Source organism: Archocentrus centrarchus, unplaced genomic scaffold (assembly GCF_007364275.1).
Source record: "Archocentrus centrarchus isolate MPI-CPG fArcCen1 unplaced genomic scaffold, fArcCen1 scaffold_43_ctg1, whole genome shotgun sequence".
In the NCBI taxonomy this organism is placed as follows: Eukaryota; Metazoa; Chordata; class Actinopteri; order Cichliformes; family Cichlidae; genus Archocentrus; species Archocentrus centrarchus.
This window is the reverse complement of record NW_022060269.1, coordinates 901,770-919,810: the sequence shown is the minus strand read 5'-3', so window position 1 is coordinate 919,810 and position 18,041 is coordinate 901,770. Positions and strand designations below refer to the sequence as shown.

General features: G+C 40.8%; 1 protein-coding gene across 1 annotated transcript in view; it reads left to right on the top strand.

Moving 5' to 3' along the window:
- The first annotated feature begins 1,952 nt into the window (after nt 1-1,952).
- Nucleotides 1,953-18,041, top strand: part of LOC115777084 (M-phase phosphoprotein 8-like) — a 42,566-nt gene continuing 26,477 nt past the window's right edge. Inside the window, exons 1-4 of the mRNA XM_030724904.1 lie at nt 1,953-2,074; nt 2,176-2,353; nt 14,208-14,321; nt 16,859-16,904. Of these exons, the coding sequence (XP_030580764.1) occupies nt 1,953-2,074; nt 2,176-2,353; nt 14,208-14,321; nt 16,859-16,904 (460 nt within the window). The remainder of the gene's footprint in view (nt 2,075-2,175; nt 2,354-14,207; nt 14,322-16,858; nt 16,905-18,041) is intronic.

Here is an 18,041-nt window from a genome sequence, read left to right as displayed (position 1 = left end):
ACACACAAATTGATTTATTACACCGATCAACAATGATTTTGCTACCTGGAGAAAAATACCTGATATAAGGCATTTCTCTAGTTCTCTAGCATGTCAGGTTCTTGAGTTATACACATGTCAGTATTTGTAGCAAGGTGTGCCAGCGGCCAGGACCCCGCTTTCTCCAGGAGCTGCTCCTCAGTGCCGATGTCCGCTGGGTCCATCATGGACACGTTGTTCTGTCAGTGTTCAACAGTGCAGCAAACAAAATAGAACCCAAATGCAGGACTCAGGAGGCTGAACGTGAGCTCAAAAACACACCGCGTTATTGCTGGTTACTCATGAGATACAAAGTAACATGGAAAGGAAATAATCCACCAGACTAAGATTGTAAGGAAAATGCAGAACAAGAAAACACGGTACCTAGGAGGGACGACATGACAAAGAACATAGGAAAAACTCACGGCTTAGATGCACAGGGTCATACCTCCCTCAAGATCATTAAGATCTGCTTTCCAGTCATTCTTAACTGTCCCGAAAGGAGGGTCAGGCTTTTGCTGCTGTTGCACTAAATAAGTAAATTTAGTTACTCGCTTGGCCAAGAAACTGCTTGTCAGCCAATTATACAATTATTTTTGAGTCTCTGAAATTGGCGAACTATGTATAAAAATGTCTGAAGTAATCCTAATGCTTTAATACCATGTTTTGTATTCCTCTGAGCCTAGGCTTCTTTTATAATAAACACACAGTAAGACAGCAAAGGGAAATAAGTCGAACATTTTTCATATGTTCTAGCAGCAGTTCCCAGGGCAGTGCATGTGTTGATACTGTGTATAAATACTATATGTTTTCATATGGACTTTGTATGTGTATTTATGCTCACAAAACCATTTAATTGTATTTTTCCTTGTGTGTGTGTGTGTGTGTGTGTGTGTGTGTGTGTGTGTGTGTGTGTGTGTGTGTGTGTGTGTGTGTGTGTGTGTGTGTGTGTGTCTGTGTGAGTATTTTTACCTCCTACTGTGTTGTAACTGTCTTTCTGCTTATCCTGCAACGCACTCCTGCTTTTCTCAGGGTTCACAGCAGAGGTCAGAGTTGAGATGTCAGGAAGGTCATTTCCTTGATGATAATTCTCCTCCTATTCAGACACAAGGGACACTTTTCACACCGTGAGAATCATACAAAATTGTACACACCAATGACTTGGCACAGCACGGGGGCAAGTAAAAATACATATCTATCTGTCTCTACTGTGTACTTTCTCTCTCTTTTCAATCAGTTGTTGCAGTTGTTCTCTGTTCCTCAAAATATGGTGCCTTTGTGGGGGATATATATATATATATATATGTGTGTGTGTGTGTGTGTGTGTGTGTGTGTGTGTGTGTGTGTGTGTGTGTGTGTGTGTGTGTGTGTGTGTGTGTGTGTGTGTGTTGTGTCCAAACTTTGGACTGCTACTGTAAGTGGATAGTGGATTTAAGAGCAGACCACAGCAACCTCCCTGAAAAGGTTCCAGTAGTTAACATCACAGTGGCAGACATCCAGGAAGAGTTTCAAATATAAACAGCTGGACAGCACCAGGCCCTGACATGATTCAACACCTACTGGCTAAAGAAGTTAACTGCACTTACAAATACTTTTGCCTTGTTAACAGTTTATCTGCGTATTTCAGGTTCTGTAGATTTACTGTAGATTTTTTGCAGTGTGAAACAAACAGCAGTGGATGGAGCAGCTACAAAGTTCTCTTTTCTTCATGTTGACACTGATCAGGTGGTTGATGAAGGACCTCCAGCTGTTTCGCAGTAAAGGTTTTAATGTTGGTTACAAGAAAAAGCACTGCTGTTGTGGATGCTAGAAAAGGTTTCCTTTCACTCCACCTGAGATCACCGTCTCGATAACAGTGCTTGCAGCATATGTATTGAAAAATCCTACCAATGGTTGGACAAAGCTGGACTGAAAACAGCACAGAGGTACTAATCATGGCAGCAAAAGGCCAAAGCTCTAAGCACAAGATTGATGGAGCCTGGAGTCTACCACACCAGGCAAGGCCCCAGGTGCTATGCAGAGATGACTCTGAGATGATCCAGCACATAACAACAGGGTGCAAGATGCTAGCAGGCAGGGCATACATGGAATGCCATAACCAAGTGCCTGGCATAGTATACAGGAACATCTGTGCCGTGTATGGCCTGGAAATCCAAGGTCAAAATGGGATACGCCCCCAAAGGTGGTTGAGAGTGACCAAGATAAGATCCTGTGGGACTTTCAAATGCAGATGGACAAATTGGTGATGGCTAAGCAACCAGTGGTGAAGAAGCAGAGGAAGAAAGCCGTGGTGATAAATGCAGCAATACCAAACAATAGCAACATCAGGAAGAAGGTACACGAGAAGCTCGACAAATACCAAGGACTAAGAGAGGAGCTAGAGAGGATGTAGAAGGTGAAGGCAACAGTGATCCCCGTGATAATCAGAACACTCGGGACAGTGACCCCCAAACTAGGAGAATGGCTCCAGCAGATTCCTGGAACAACATCCAAGATCTACGCAGGATCCTCAAGCTCCCAGGCCTGTGGGAGAGGACCCAATCTAGTATCTAGAAGCACAGCCTTATATAGCTGCTAGCCTAGCTATTTGATTATTATTCTGTAACAAAAAGATATATGGCTCAATGACCTCAGCTCCTTGTTGCCTCTTCTAAGCTGGAAAGCAGATTCTATGTAAAACTGACCCTGACCACATCGGTAACATTTCTGGGTTATGTATTTGAGGGTGAGCAGGTGAACAGAGACCCAGAGCAGGTCAAGGAAGTGGTGGAATGGCCCACTCCAGTCACTCACAAGCAGCTGCAGTGATTCCTGGGATTTTCCAACTTCTATCGATGATGCTTTACAACTTCAGCCAGGTATCCACACCCCTAACTAATTTAAGCTCTCCTAATATTACTTTCAATTGGTCCCCTGAAGCTGACTCCTGCCTTCTGGCAGCTAAAAAATAGATTTGCCTCGGCACCCATCCTAGTCCAGCCTGACCCCAAGCTCCAGTTCATTGTTGAGTTAGACAATTCAGATTTCGGTGGTGCTGTCATTCTGTCTCAGTGATCTGGTCAGGAAGGTAAGCTGCACCCATGTGCATTTTTCTACCAAGCAGAACTACAACTTTGGGAACTGTGAGCTATTAGCCTTTAAACTGGTTTTAGGGGAGTGGTGGCATTAGCTGTAAGGGGCCGAGTTACATTTTGTAATATGGACAGACCACAAAAACCTCTCTTACCGCTAGTCAGCTAAAAGATGCACGTTGGTCACAGTTTTTTGGTTGGTTCAACATCTCCATCTCCTACCACCCCGGCTCTAGAAATATAAAACCTGACACTCTTTCTCGGCAATTCTCTGCAGACCGAGGCGTCTCTGAACCTGAAAACATTCTTCAACCCACCTGCACAGTTGGAATTCTAACATGGGAAATAGAAAACACCATCCAGGATGGACTACAAGTAGAGTCAGATCCAGCTAACAGTCCCCCCAGCTGTCGTTATGTGCCCTCCTCCACATGCTCAGTTGTGTTCCACTGGGACCACACTGCCAGGTTCACCTGTTATCCAGAGGTAAGCAGAACCATATCTTTTTTATATAGGTACTTCTGGTGACCCATCCTAGACAAGAACAATAGTGAATACGTTTCACCATGCGCCATTAATTCCCACAATAAAAGCAGCATATGAGGTTTATTGTAACCCCTGTCTGTCCCTGGAAGGCCATGGTCACATATAGTCTTAGATTTCGTTATTGGTTTACCCACTTCCTATGGGAAGATAGTCATTCTCTCCACAGTGGACAGATTCTCCAAAGCAGTTCACATCTTTGCCCTAGTGAAACTTCCAACAGCCACTAAAACAGCTAATATACAGTTAGATCATGTGTTCAGACTGCACAGGAAACCCATTGAAACTGTTTCAGAAAGAGAGCCCCAGTTTATCTCCCAAGTCTGGAAGACATCCTGTGTGACTTTAGGAGCCACAGTTCGGAGTTTCAACCACAAAAAAATGGGAAAACAAAAAGAATCAATCAGGAGTTATAGGCAGCTCTCCATTGTGTGGTTTCCACTAACCCTGCCTCTTGGAGTTCTCAGCTGGCTTAGATTAAATATACGCATAATTCTCTCACCTCCTCAGCCAAAGGAATTTCACCATTTAAAGTTTCTCTGGGATATCAGCCACCTCTGGTCCCTTCATTAGAAGAGGAGTTAGCCATTCCTTCGATTCAACATCACCTGCAGAGATGTCAACAGTTCAGGCAGCAAGCCACGGCCAGCAACGTACAGCGGAACAAAATCATAGTTTGGCAGAACCTCGGAGGACCCCGGCCCCTTGATATTCTTCGGGTCAGCAAGTTTGACTTTCCTCTAAAGACTTTCTGTTAAAGTGTCTCTCCAGGAAGGTGGTTTCCTGCTACATCAGCCCGTACAAGCGCAATACTGTCATCAGTGGTGGCTGTAGCTCAGTAGGTAGAGCAGGTCACCTACTGATCAGAAGGTCAGTGGTTCGATTCCTGGCTACTCCAGGCTACATGCCAATGTATCCTTGGGCAAGATACTTAACCCCAAGTTGCTCTCTGACTGTCCCGTCGGAGTATGAATGTGTGTGAATGATAGTTACTTAAAAAAAAGCACTTAGCTTAGTAAATATGGAAGTGCTTGTATGAATGGGAGTGCATGGGTGAATGTAAACATGTTGTAATAGCGCTTTGAGTGCTCATACTGAGTAGAAAAGCGCTATATAAGAGCTAGTCCATTTACCATCAGTCCCTCAGCAGTTCAGCAGAAATTGCTACCATCTCTTGACATTTTTCCAGACTTCCATGTCAGATTAAACCATTCTCTTGTAGTCTTACCCTGTTAATACCTGTGCACGACTCTCTGTTGTAAATAAACCTTTTGTGCTCCAGTATGAGTTGGGTCCTGCAAATGAGTCCATTTAGCCTAGTTGCCAAGCCTGGCATTGACACCCAGACTCTTCTACTATCAAGCCATGTTGTTTTAATAGATGCAGATTGCAGTTTAGCAATGTCTTGCTGAAAGACAAAAGGCCTTTCCTAGAAAAGTTGTCATATGCAAGGGAGCATATGTTGCTCTAAAACCTGTATACACCTTCAGCATTGATGGTGCCTTTCCAGATGTGTAAACTACCAATTCCACAGGCACTAATGTGCCACCAGACATGCAAGCTTTTGAACTGTGCACTGATAACAAGCCAGATGGTCCCTCTCCACTGGAGTACACAGCATTCGTTTTTTCCATTAAGAATTTCAAATTTAGATTCGTCTGACCAAAGAACAGTTTTCTGCTTTGCCTCAGTCCATTTTAAACTGAATGGGCACTCAATGGAGTGCAGAGAAGCCCAGAGCAGACAGCAGTATTTCTGGATCACATTCACGTGGCTTTTTATTTGCTTTTTTGACATTAATCAAAAAATCCAAACAAAACCTCAACAAAAGGTATGAGACAAAGAGCTCTAAAGTAGTTACAGTACACCTACTAACTATTAGAAAAGCAATAGATTGTTCGAGAAAAGCTACACGTGTGGCTGTTTTATTTATTTTGACTACATAATTCAGTTTTGGCTAGGATACACAAAATGAGTTTTTGTCATCTTTGTGACAATATTTTATCATGACAAACATTACAAAAAAACACACTCAACCTCATCACACACACACACACACACGCACATACACGCAGACACACACACACATGTGCATGAACACACACACACACACACACGCACACACACACACACACACACACACACACACACACACACACACACACACACACACACACACACACAGGGTCCCATTCATTCCTTGTCTCCATCCTGTATTCCTTCGCCTCCCTCCATTTTTCCTCCCTTTCTCCCTCCTCTCCGTGTGATCCGGCCATCCATCCATCCTGTCCTCCTCCACAGGGATCCCTCTTCCAAAATCCCAACATCTTCCACCCATTCCTTCTGTCTGACCCTTTGACCGGAACCACACAGACAAACATTTATGCAGCAAAAGCAGCTTTCATATTCTGGTGATTAAGCTATAGCTTGACTCCAGATGGACCAACAGTAGCCTGTTTTCTTCCCAAGAACAGAATGTGGTATTTTAGCTCAAATGCAGTGTTTTAACATCATTTAGTAGTTTTCATTTGTACAGAAGAAGATCTGTCAGGATGCTAAATGTTGGGGTAAAATTGAAAAAGAAAGAATCACACTGAGATTCTAATTGGAATTATGTAACTTTGTCAAATGAATTCAAAGGCTTACTTTCTGTGGTTTAGAGCAATAATGAGCATATAAGTTGCCTCAGACACTTTCACACAGTCCAACAAACAGTCTTGCTGACTCTGGCTCAGATTCAGCACTTCTTTGAAGTAGGCCAATTTTCTTTCAGGCAAAACAAATGTGTGGTTTTTAAAGTGCTTCTTCAGCTTGGAGACACATCAGAATTAGCCAGCTTCTCCCAACAAATGACTCCAGCTATTGACATCCTCGGTATAGCTGAAGCCCTACAACAAGTAGCTTTCATCATATTTTCTACAGACAGGTTTCTCTTCTCTTTACTTTACATGTTGGGTTGTACTCGTTGTTAGCTGTGTCGTACTGTAATAATCATCCATCTGCCTGCTGCCCAAACTGACTTGGGTTCCCATTGACAGAAGTTTTTTGAAAAAAAAAAAATAGGTTATGTATTTTGACTCTAAAACCACATGGGTGCAATAAAGTATTGATAGAGTAAATTCAAAATGTATCATTACTTTGTGTATCCACGTACTGTTGTATATTGCAGTAATACGTTTAGTTGTTGCAAAATCCCAAGGCGCACCTACGGTTGCCTCATCGTACTCCACCTGCTGCAGCTGTGTAGGGAATGAAGTGATTTGCTTCTTGTAGTGGTAAAAGAAATACTGACATGCTTGTCAGGACCCAGGACAGAACCCCCACTTGATACAGTGTAGCTGATACATAGTGTGGCTACTTAGCAAAGAAAAAAGTAAAAGAATAAAATTGACACAAAATAGATTATAAATCTAACTATTAATTAACTTATCTTTGGGAAACAAAGTTGCCTTTGTCCAACAGTGAGTTAAATTATTAAGGTTACCTTAATCTGGCGTACTACACCAAAGTAAGTGAACACCTCAAGACAGACACCTTCTATCATGAAATGATAGAAATCAAGCTGTTGCTGTTACACTGGAAAAACAGCTCACAAGTCTGCGCTTTTTATTCATTCATTTTTTTACAATGGGTCCACAGTAAAATAAATACATAAATATTTTTTTGAAATGTCAGTTCTGTTCATTTACAGAGACTTTCTGTTTTCTATTATTACAGGAAAAAGTCCAGGTAATGAGCTGTTGTGCTTTCTCTCTCGTTCGAGCCCAAAGAGCCATACAAATGGGTTTCTTTGATTTACTGCAGTAGTATTTCTTTATATTGTGGAAAAAATGAGACATACTGTTAAAATTACCTTTCCTTTGGGTGCCTGGGTGGCTTAGTGGTGAAGCCAGCGACCACATATACATGCCGCACTGCGGTGCGAGCAGCGCGGGTTTGCGTCCCGGCCTGTCGCCAGTTTGCCCGCGTGTCTTGCCCTGTATCTTTCCCCATTTCCTGTCTCTCTCTCCACTGTCAATAAAAGCTGCTGTGGCCAAAAATGCAAAAAAAAAAAAAAATTACATTTCCTTAGATTTTTCAGGCTGCTCATCATCAGTTTTATAAATTGGTGGTATTAATAAATTGGAAGGTGTTTTGTTAGGCAGTGGTTTTACTGGTACAGCCCACATGTTCAGTACTGTCTAAGCTTTAGGGTTAAGCCAGCAGGAGTAGTAGTGATTATGGTTGGGGTAAGTCTACAGGAAGTGAATGTAAGTCTATATGATGTCCTCTGAAGTAATGGAAACATTACTGTGTGTGGTGTTAATAGGCTCGCTGTTTGAGGTCTCATGGTGTTACTGATATTAAGAGGAATAATTGAGTTGTTCAACAGACCGAGGACCAATCAGCACTCTGTGTGTCACCCTGCAGAGAGAGAGGGAGCCTGAGCTCCACACACTGCACTCACACATGCTCAGCCAATACATCAGAGTTAAACTGGTCCATCTCCTTTCTCTGAAAAGGTCATTGTTAAACACATCTCTCACACAGACATTACTCTTGTTCTCACACAGACTCACATGCACACATCATTTCTACATGTCACATCTCTCTCTGCATTCCTCTCAGGGCTTTTCTTGTGTGAAATACCTGTAATTCCACTGACAATCAGTGTCCTTTGTGTGTGTATGTGTAGAAGTGGGTTACCAGATGTGTGCTATGCAAAATACATATGTATGTATTTAAATCTAAAGGATTTAAATGAGTGATAGCAAATGACTGCCAGAAAGAAGGCGGGGGAAAGGAAAGAGGGGGGTGTGCAGGCAGGGACAGCGAAAAAGCAGGAGGGATGAGCTCAGCTGTGTCCTCATCTCATTTTCAATCTCAAACCAATTAATTGGGCTGAATTACTCTCACAGCAGACCCACACACATACACACACTGTGCTCTGATTTTGTAACCTAAGGATAACACATATGCTCGCTCTCCCACATGCACATGTACCATTTCCCATTTGAAGCACAAGATAAGCAAGTACACATGCACACACCCCGCTGCGAGCCCAGTGGCAGTCAGCACAGTCGGACATGAAATACTGTCCAGTAGCATCATCCATCTGCTTTGCTTACACCTCCTTCAGCCTTTCTTCTTCTTCCCCCTCTCTCTCCTCCTCCATTCCTCTGTCTTCTCCATCATTACTCCCTCTTCCTCTCATCACCACTGCTGTCAGTAAATTACATTTCCTCTTAAACAAACTGTCTTTGTAACGTGGCAAACACAGATACAAGAGATAAGAATGAAATGACACCATCACACGGAGCTTACATGTGAATTTTTCTCATTTTTAGGGAGGAAAATGTGACAGTGAACCACAAGGCCTATTACCTTGTTTCCATAACAACATATTTAATTCACCAAACTTGTTGCTGTTTTGTTCCTGGTGAGTCAAAAATAAAAAGTGACTATGTTACATCATAGGTATAGAATTTGACTTAAGGATCAAGCAAATAACAGAAAGCATCTGACGTGTTGAAGGGCAACAGAAAAATATAAAATACAAAGTGCATAAAATAGGAAACAATGTCAAATGTACAGATAATATAATGCAGCCAATGTCATGATGACCAACAATCATATCAGTGCCACAAAGAACCAGAAGAAAACCTTTAAAAAAGTGCTGAATTCTAACCATAATGCCTTTTTGTGTGTTGAAATATCTGTTAATATTAAACCATGCACTGTAAAAAAAGAACTGTTTTTAACAGAATTTATTCTATAAATTTTACAGAATTTTCCTGTTTTTTTAATATATGAAATATCGTGAATTATTGTGTCTAATGTAAAATAACATGAAAAATGACATGCGAATAAACATGATTTTTTTTCCCATTTTTCACAGGAACAAACTGCCGTAAAATGTGGATAATAAGAGGAGTTCAGTAGGAATGTTGCACTGCAGACATTTTGACTTACAGACAGGGCAGAGCTTGATGCAGTAATTGGCAATTGACTCACTGAAATGGCTTACGGCGACCCTTCACTGAACTGAACCTCCAAATGGAGAAATTGATTTCATCTGTGCTTCTTTTGTCACGAAAAGTCAAACGTCTCTTTTGAAAAAGGTCTGAATAAGTTCTCTGAGCCACACTTTAAAGTCAGCGTGCAATCATAGAGAAATCACTGGACACTGAAGAACATGGAGAAACTGTATAAAGCTGCAGCATGCAAGCATCTGCCTTCTTCTGCATCTGCAGGCTTACAATTACCCTGTTTGGACAAATAGAGACACACAATAAATGCAGTATCTGCTGGGCACCTCTGTTACCTCAAAATACAGATGTTTGTTCAGGACAGCTTTTGCTGTCTGGCATCACTATCATCATCCTTTTTTTTTTGTATGGCTACAAATGTTCTCTTCATGTTGTGTCTATTTGGAACATGAAGACTTCCATATTTTTAATTATTTTGTAGCACCTGTATAGCCCATGAAATTTATCACTGAGATTTCAAACATCACTACAAAGTGAATGGCTCACTTTATTAAAAAGAAAACAAAAACGAGTGAACCATTCAAACGCTGTATTTGGATTTTGAGATGTTCCAGGATTTGAACAGCGACTGGCTGAAGTGAGTTTGGTTGCAGTGCACTGATGCCTCTATGAATGCCATCATTACTCTACATCCTCTATTAGGAGAATTCAGTCAGACTGAAGAGACGTGCTTGTGCTATTCCCTCATCCCAGAAGAGAACAGAAGAGCCGACTTATCATCATTATCGATAATCCACGACCCACTGTTGGCTTCTAAGTGATGCAAAAGAAAAGTTTCTTAATTCAGAATTCATAATTTTCCAGTGGATGCTTTGGGGCAGCAGAGGAAACATGCAGAGTCTCTCACCAAGTCCATATTGTCTCAGTGTGTGTGCAGTCACTCTGTCTATCAGAGAGGGACGTCCAGAGGGCAAAGGTGCCAGACCACGCTCCTCCTCAACATATATACACATAAAGAGGCTCTTCTCTGACCTCTGACCTGATGACTCCTCATTTGTCTCACTTTCTCTGTCTGACCTTCTCTGTTAATTTGCTCCCACACTTCTGTCGTCCTTTCTCGGACACTTTTGCCACGGCATATTCATTTGGAAAATTACTCCATTTATCCTCTTAGAGGAAATGCTTATTTTGTTGATTTGCTTTAAATTAAAAGAATGGTTAAAAAATTGCTTTTACAAGATCTCCTAAAAGACCTAATTTATTAATAACTGTATTCTGCTTAATAATAATATTATGTGGCTATCAAAGCCCTGTTTTAAGTTATTGCTTTGAGCCGTAGCAGCAAACACATGAGCAGGCCACACTGTTGCACACCATGATTTCACAGTTAGTGTTGGCTGAGTCTCACATACACTCTCCTCTCAGTTCCCTATAAAAAAACCAAAGTAGATTTATCCACTCTGAGAACAGCCCCAAACCAATGCGCCGTTTCCTCCTGTCTGAACAAAGATTGATAAGAACTCAAGAGCTCAGGAAATACCTGAGCCTCCTTTAAGAATAAAAATATACTGTTGTTAGTTGTTAGCTGGATTGTGTTACCTGGCTAGCTTTCTTCCTGCATTTCCGCTTTTTACACTAAGCTAAGCTTGAGGAGAGAAGACACGAGGACAACAAAACAGGATCTATCTTCTTATCTATCTTGAGGCAAGCGGCCTGTTTCCTAAAAACTCATATACTGAGAAAGCTAAATTCAATCACTAAAGCAACAACACAACCTCAGCAGGAGCCATTTAAGGCTCTTGATCTTATAGAGTTGGCCTATGGATGCTTTCATCTATTCCACTTAACAGAGCAGACATCTTGGCAGCAACAGATAGGTGGAAATAATAAACAATCAGTATTTGGAGGGACTGATTGAATTTCTATGTATTCAAGCTTTTTATGTCTGTGTGCTACCCTATACTTTTTTCTTTTTCTGTACCCACACATACACACATTGACCAGCAAAAGTGGTGGTCACCCAGTGGCCATCTGAGACACACGCACACACAGACACACACACACACACATTTCTAGTCCTGAGAAAGGAGTCAGCAGCCACAGTGACCAATCCGAGGGTCAGTCTGGGGTCACTATGTTACCAAGGCAACAGAGACTAGAGTCACTCAGCGGTCAAACATCGGCCCAGGGTCAGTAAATGGTCAAATGCCAAGACTGGATTGTACACACGCACACACACATAATATCACAAAAACAAAAGTGTCTCAACAAATGTGAATTCATCTGAAACCAGATAGACAGATGGCAACTGATCCTAACAGTCTGACTGCAGGGAGGCAAGGCTGCGTTAACGCACCGGCCGAGCTATAGCTGAGCAGCCTGGTACACAGAGGGGGACGAGTTTAACCCCCAGTTCATTTCAAAGGCAGAGGTGGAGTAAAAAACATCCCAATTTTCTTCTGTGCAGAAAAACACCCCAAAGGATGTAAATGGAATGGTTCTTATGTAGCACTTTTCTCCTCAGACTGCAGCAGCAGGGATTGAACCAACAACCTTCTGATAAGTAGATGACCAGCTCTACCTCCTGACTGCAGCCACCACATGTGAGAAACAAAAATTTTAAAAAGTAAAAAATAACACAGCAATGATGGATCAGCTACCTGGACTGCAGTGCACTCCTGCCATTCACTGGAGCTGATTTTCAACCTCAGCTGTAATTAAATCGTTTCCACAAAGATCGCAAACTTCTTTCACGCTGATGAAGGAAATCATTAACTGTAATGAGCATACATTGTAAAATGTCAAAACATTTGTAGATCTTAACTTCCTAAAACTGGGATTTTAACTTTCACCTAGGAGGTGCTCGGGATCTCTCCCTGGCACCTCCTAGGTGAGGTGTCCTGAGCATGTCCTACCAGGAGAAGGCCCCGGTGCTGACCCAGGACACGCTAGAGAGATTACATTTCTTGGCTTGGGGACCCCTTGGAGCTCTAGGCGTCTCTACTTAGACTGCTACCCCCCAGACACAGCAAAGCAGCAGAAAATGGATGGATGGATGGATGGATTCTTCAAACAAAAAACAGCAGAGTCCATGAAATTGTGGGAGTTTTGTTAGAAAAAAATACAATTGTCTAAAATTTTGAAATTGTGCATAAGAAAGCTGTGACAACTGTTTCTCAAAAAATATAAAATGCATCATTAACTAACAAATACCTATCTCTCCAGATTAATAAGCTTTCGTGTTCTCCTTCTTCAATATCCTAAACCTGTTTGAGAGCCAGGTGAGGCATTGCTAGTGTTGTTACACGTTTGTGGACCATCCATCAAGTTTCACATCTTGATCCTACTTTTGTAAATGAAGTATAAGCAAAAATAAATGCTTTCAGCTAAAATCAAACTAAATTACACACTAAAATTGCAGTTACAGATAGTAAGAATAATCTTGTAGTTAGTGCAGTCCATGTTTAAGGTTCTTTTACAATCGCTGTTTGTAGTTTATTAATAACAATACTACTAACAGCAAGAACATCAGTAATTCAGTAATCAGTAATGTCCCATCGTTTAAGATTGCTACATCCATCTCCAAGTACAGTGCTGACTTTTTGCATTGGAATCAATATTTTCCTCAGTAAATGCTGTTGTTGTCATGGCTGTGGGCTTTGACCTGGATCACACTGACCGCAGCTGCATTATGAAAGGCTGGAATTACACATTCAAACTAAACTACCAGTGCATTCCTAATAAATTAGATAATTTGGTTGCTTGATATTTTGATGTAAACGGTTTTTGTGAAAGTTAGTGTAGTGAAACAGAATAAACTGAGATTTATCTAATTTATTCTTACATGTACTGTAAATACTGCTCTTGTTTTGGTTTTAATTGGATTTAATTTTTCAAATATAATGTTTATTTAAAATGTTTATTTAAATCAATCTAACATAAAAAGAAACATACTCTAAAAAAACCCAAAACAAAATTTCCTGACGTGTTAACATTCAGACTCATTTTCGTTCCACATCCGACCCTCTGAAACCTGTTCTAAACCAATATTCATAACTAATGAAAGGACAGCAAGTTCTGGAATAAGCCACCATGCTATTGTTTTTGAATGTATTTATTTGTATGCTTATCTTTATTTATTTATTGTATGGCTTTTTCATTTCTAAAATGGTTTAATGTGCTTACAAACACTACAAAAAATTATAATAAATACCAATAATTCTAGTGTGCACTCACTTTGAAAAGAAGAAAAAAACATAGTTTTGTTTGGCTGGTTGTTTTTTGTTTTGGGGGGTTTTGTTTGTTTGTTTTCCTCGTTCCTTGGGCCACTTCCATCCTGAATGCAATGATAATTTTCTATTTAATATACAGTCGACATGTAGCAAAAACATTTTAATTTTAGACATATATTTACAGATTTACATATTATGCTACACTCAATATGCTTCTGAATAAAATTAGAAGCAGTACTGCTTTGCACAGATATGATCAGGCACTAACAGATTTTTTAAAAATGGTGCAGCCATTTTTGTCCAGCAGGAGGCTCTGCCCTCACAGGGAATGAATCATCAACAGTGACCTGGCCTTCAACTCTGTGCCTCTGCAGAAGCACAGGGACCTGGCATTCAACCCTGACCTTTTCCCCTACCCCCTACCAACTAGTTCAGCTTGGGGTCGGCGCTCTCACACAAAGCGGGTTCAGAGAGTGGTCAGTGGGCAGGTACTGTTGGTCACCTGCTGCTCTGGATAGAGCTGCTTTAGGGACTGACAGTTGATTCCCATCACACTAACGTCACTGAGATGGAATACTACTAATGAACACTGCTACCTACCAAATATGAGTAAAACTTTTGCTGCTGCTACCATACAAACAGGAGAAAGAGAAAGAAAAAGTTTCATGTGGAACTCATTCAAAAATAAATAAATGTCAGATGAATATCATGTAGTATTTTTGCCAGCAACATTAGCAGCATAGTGGTACATTTGCATGTTCTCCTCTCTCCAGGTTCTCCAGCTTCCTCCAACAGACCAAACACATGCATGTAGTGGGGTTAGGTTAACTTCTGACTCTAAATTACTCTGAATAAACTGTATCCTACTGTGTATAGCTGTAGTGATTTTATGCAAACCTCATGAGGTTTGCATAAAAACTATAATACATTATATTGTGACACTCCATTCTAATCTGCCATTCCATTCTATGACATTCCATTATATATATATATATATATATATATATATATATATATATATATATATATATATATATATATATATATATATATATATATATATATATATGCCATATAGCTGCTGGCACTCACAGTGCCCTAGGTCACATTTAGGCCACGTTTCGTCAAGACTGTGCCGCTCGTCCAGGAGGAGACAGAGAACATATAAGCATATAAACATGCACACATATGCTGTGATCATAATAGCACAATTATTGCCATTCATGCTGTTGCAGCTATATGATGAGCCAGAGCTGTGCAGGCTCAAAGCTAATTCATATTCTCTTCAGCATCTGCATTGAGGTTAAACTGTGGGTTTCAGGCACATCACTCGCACTTCTAGTTAGATGTTACAGTCTGCTAAGTGAACCATAAACTGAGTAATCACCGCTGTTCCCAGTTACAGATAACTTTTTTTATAAAGCTCCAGTATGAGCTAAACATGTGTTTACATCAGCCAAATGGTCATTTTTGTGGTTTGTTCATCTGAGCCAGGCTTTCATCGGCACAGCAATCACTACAAGCTGACGAATGTCACACTTGAAAACTGAGTAATACGCCACCTGGTGGTATGTACAGAGCGAGAGAGGCAGTGTGAGCCTGTGAGCCAGAGCTCAGGGTCAATGAACCCTTGACTTACAATTTTACACAATCACACACACATATACACACACACACACACAGATCACTGCACGGATCTGCTGTGGGAGGAGGGTAGCAAATGTCACGTGTGAAAAGACAGCCAATTACAAAGCTGGGCAACCTGTAACTGATGGCTTCTGTGTATTTTTAGTGCTTCGGGCAAAACTTTAAGACTTTTCAGCCAATAATATCCATGCACATTTATTTATACATTTACTAATCTGATTACACACACTCAGATCTGAATACACACAGACAGATCTCAGTATGCACACACAGACCTGACTACGCACACACGGATCTCAGTTTGCACACACAGCTCTACAAACAAATCGAAATATACATAGGCAGATTGAGATACACACACACACACACACACACACATATAGAAATGCTTTTGCTACAATAATAGCCTCATAAATTTCAGGCTTTGAACACTGGGAGAGTCCTCGTGGGTTCTAAATGGGGTCAAACAAAGTTCAAAAGATTGTATTTTTATGCACATATAAGTGTGCTGTGCATGGAAAACAAAACAAAAAACATCCAATTACCAACTTTAGATGTTTGAATGTGAAATTTTCTCCATTGCCATTACTATCACTGGAGATGATTATCATTATTTTTTATTATTATTTTTTTAAAGAAAAGGAAAAAAAACACTGCTCTAAATTTTAATTGATATGCAATTTAATTTGGAATATGAAAAACGGAAAAATCTGACATGATGAAGAAATTAATTATATGAGCATTTAATAAACAATAATACCTGGCTTATCCAGAAAACTACAGGGTTCACTGATACTATATCTGCTGTGGCTGAAACTGGGGAACGTTTCGTAAAAAGATTCATTTACATGTTCATATTTAATCAATACCCATTTTTCTAATTATAACCAACTGTTTTAAATCAGTTATTAGTAATTTAGTAATTTTCTCTCCTAAATTTTCCATGTTAATTATTTGAAGCATTATAGATTTTAGTTTGTTTATTTTTATTTTCAAAACCCTTTCTAGTGTCATTTATCGGTACTGAAGATAATCCATGTGTACATTTATGTCTCAGCATCTTCAGCAAAGGTTGTCTGCAAATGTGTTTGAATTTTTCTTCATGTAATTAATACCAAACTTCACAGTGGGCACAAATTCTGACCTTCACGTTCAAAGTTCTGTACTATAAACAATAAAAATACTACAATAGAGCTCTCAAAGTACTGGAAGATGCTGCCCTTTAACACAATACAAGTGTCAATTAAATGGCACCAAAACAAATGAGCATTAGGCCTTTTTAGGAAAATGGGGTATTAACGTGGGGTAACCCTTGTAAGTGGGCTATGTTTGTTCACAGAAATATGCTAACTGGCTTCTATTGTGTCTTGTCACGCAGGTCAACAAAGCGGGTCGACAAGGGTTCATCCAGGGTTCAAATCCAGGTCAGATTGAGCCAAGAGAAAGCCATCCAAAGTTCATCTCCTCATCAGTCTGTTCAGCTACATCATCACAATTGAATTTGTGTACTTTTTAATTTTTTTCTGCTCTTCTAGTTTGTTTGGGGTTTTCACTGATAACCAGTTCATTCTCATCCAGGAGGGTGCATAAAGGTCAACATACACTGCTCAAAAAGAGAAAGGAACAATGTGAAAGCACATCAGATCTCAATGGGTAAAAGTCATGCTGCATATCTGATATGGACTGAGTGATGAATGAAAGGATGCCACATCGTTTGATGGAAATGAAAATAATCAACCTACAGAGGCTGACCTTGAAAAAATGATGCAGCAGGCGAGAACATTTTACTGAAACTTCACTGCAGCAGCTCACAATGGTCCTCAGTAGTTTGTATGGCCCCACGTGCTTGTATGCATGCCTGATAACATCGGGACTCCTAATGTCCTGAGGGATCTCCTCCCAGACCTGGACCAGAGCATCACTGAGCTCCTGGACTGTCTGAGGTGCAACTTGGCGGCATCAGTCAGATGGATTGCATCATAATGTCCCTGAAGTGTCCTACTGGATTTAGGTCAGACCAGTGTGGGGGCCAGTCGGTGGTATCAATCCCTTCATCCTCCAGAAATGGAAAATGGTTCTGATACAGCACTTTTCTACTCTACATGAACACTCAGAGGCCTTTATACAACATGTCTCATTCACCCATTCTCACACAAATATCCATACAAGCAATGCTTGTATTCTTAGCATACCTATATCAGAGAGCTTTCTAACATTCATGCACACAATGACACTCTGAGGACCAAGTCTCGTTTTGGCCTCCTGAGCCAGAGCCACCCCAGGAACTGCCTGCATACTCTCACCACATGATGCTGGGCATTGTTCTGTGTACCAGGAGGAACCCAGGACCCACTGCACCAGCGTAGGGTCTGACAGGGCTCCAAGGATTTTATCCTGATGGCAGTCAGGGTGTCGTTGCCTGTAGAGTTCTGTGCTTCCCTGCATGGATATGCCTCTCCAGACATCACTGACCACTAACAAACCCATCATGCTGAATGTTGTTACAGGCAGCATAACGTTCTCCACAGCTTCTGCAGACCCTTTCACTTCTCTCACATGTG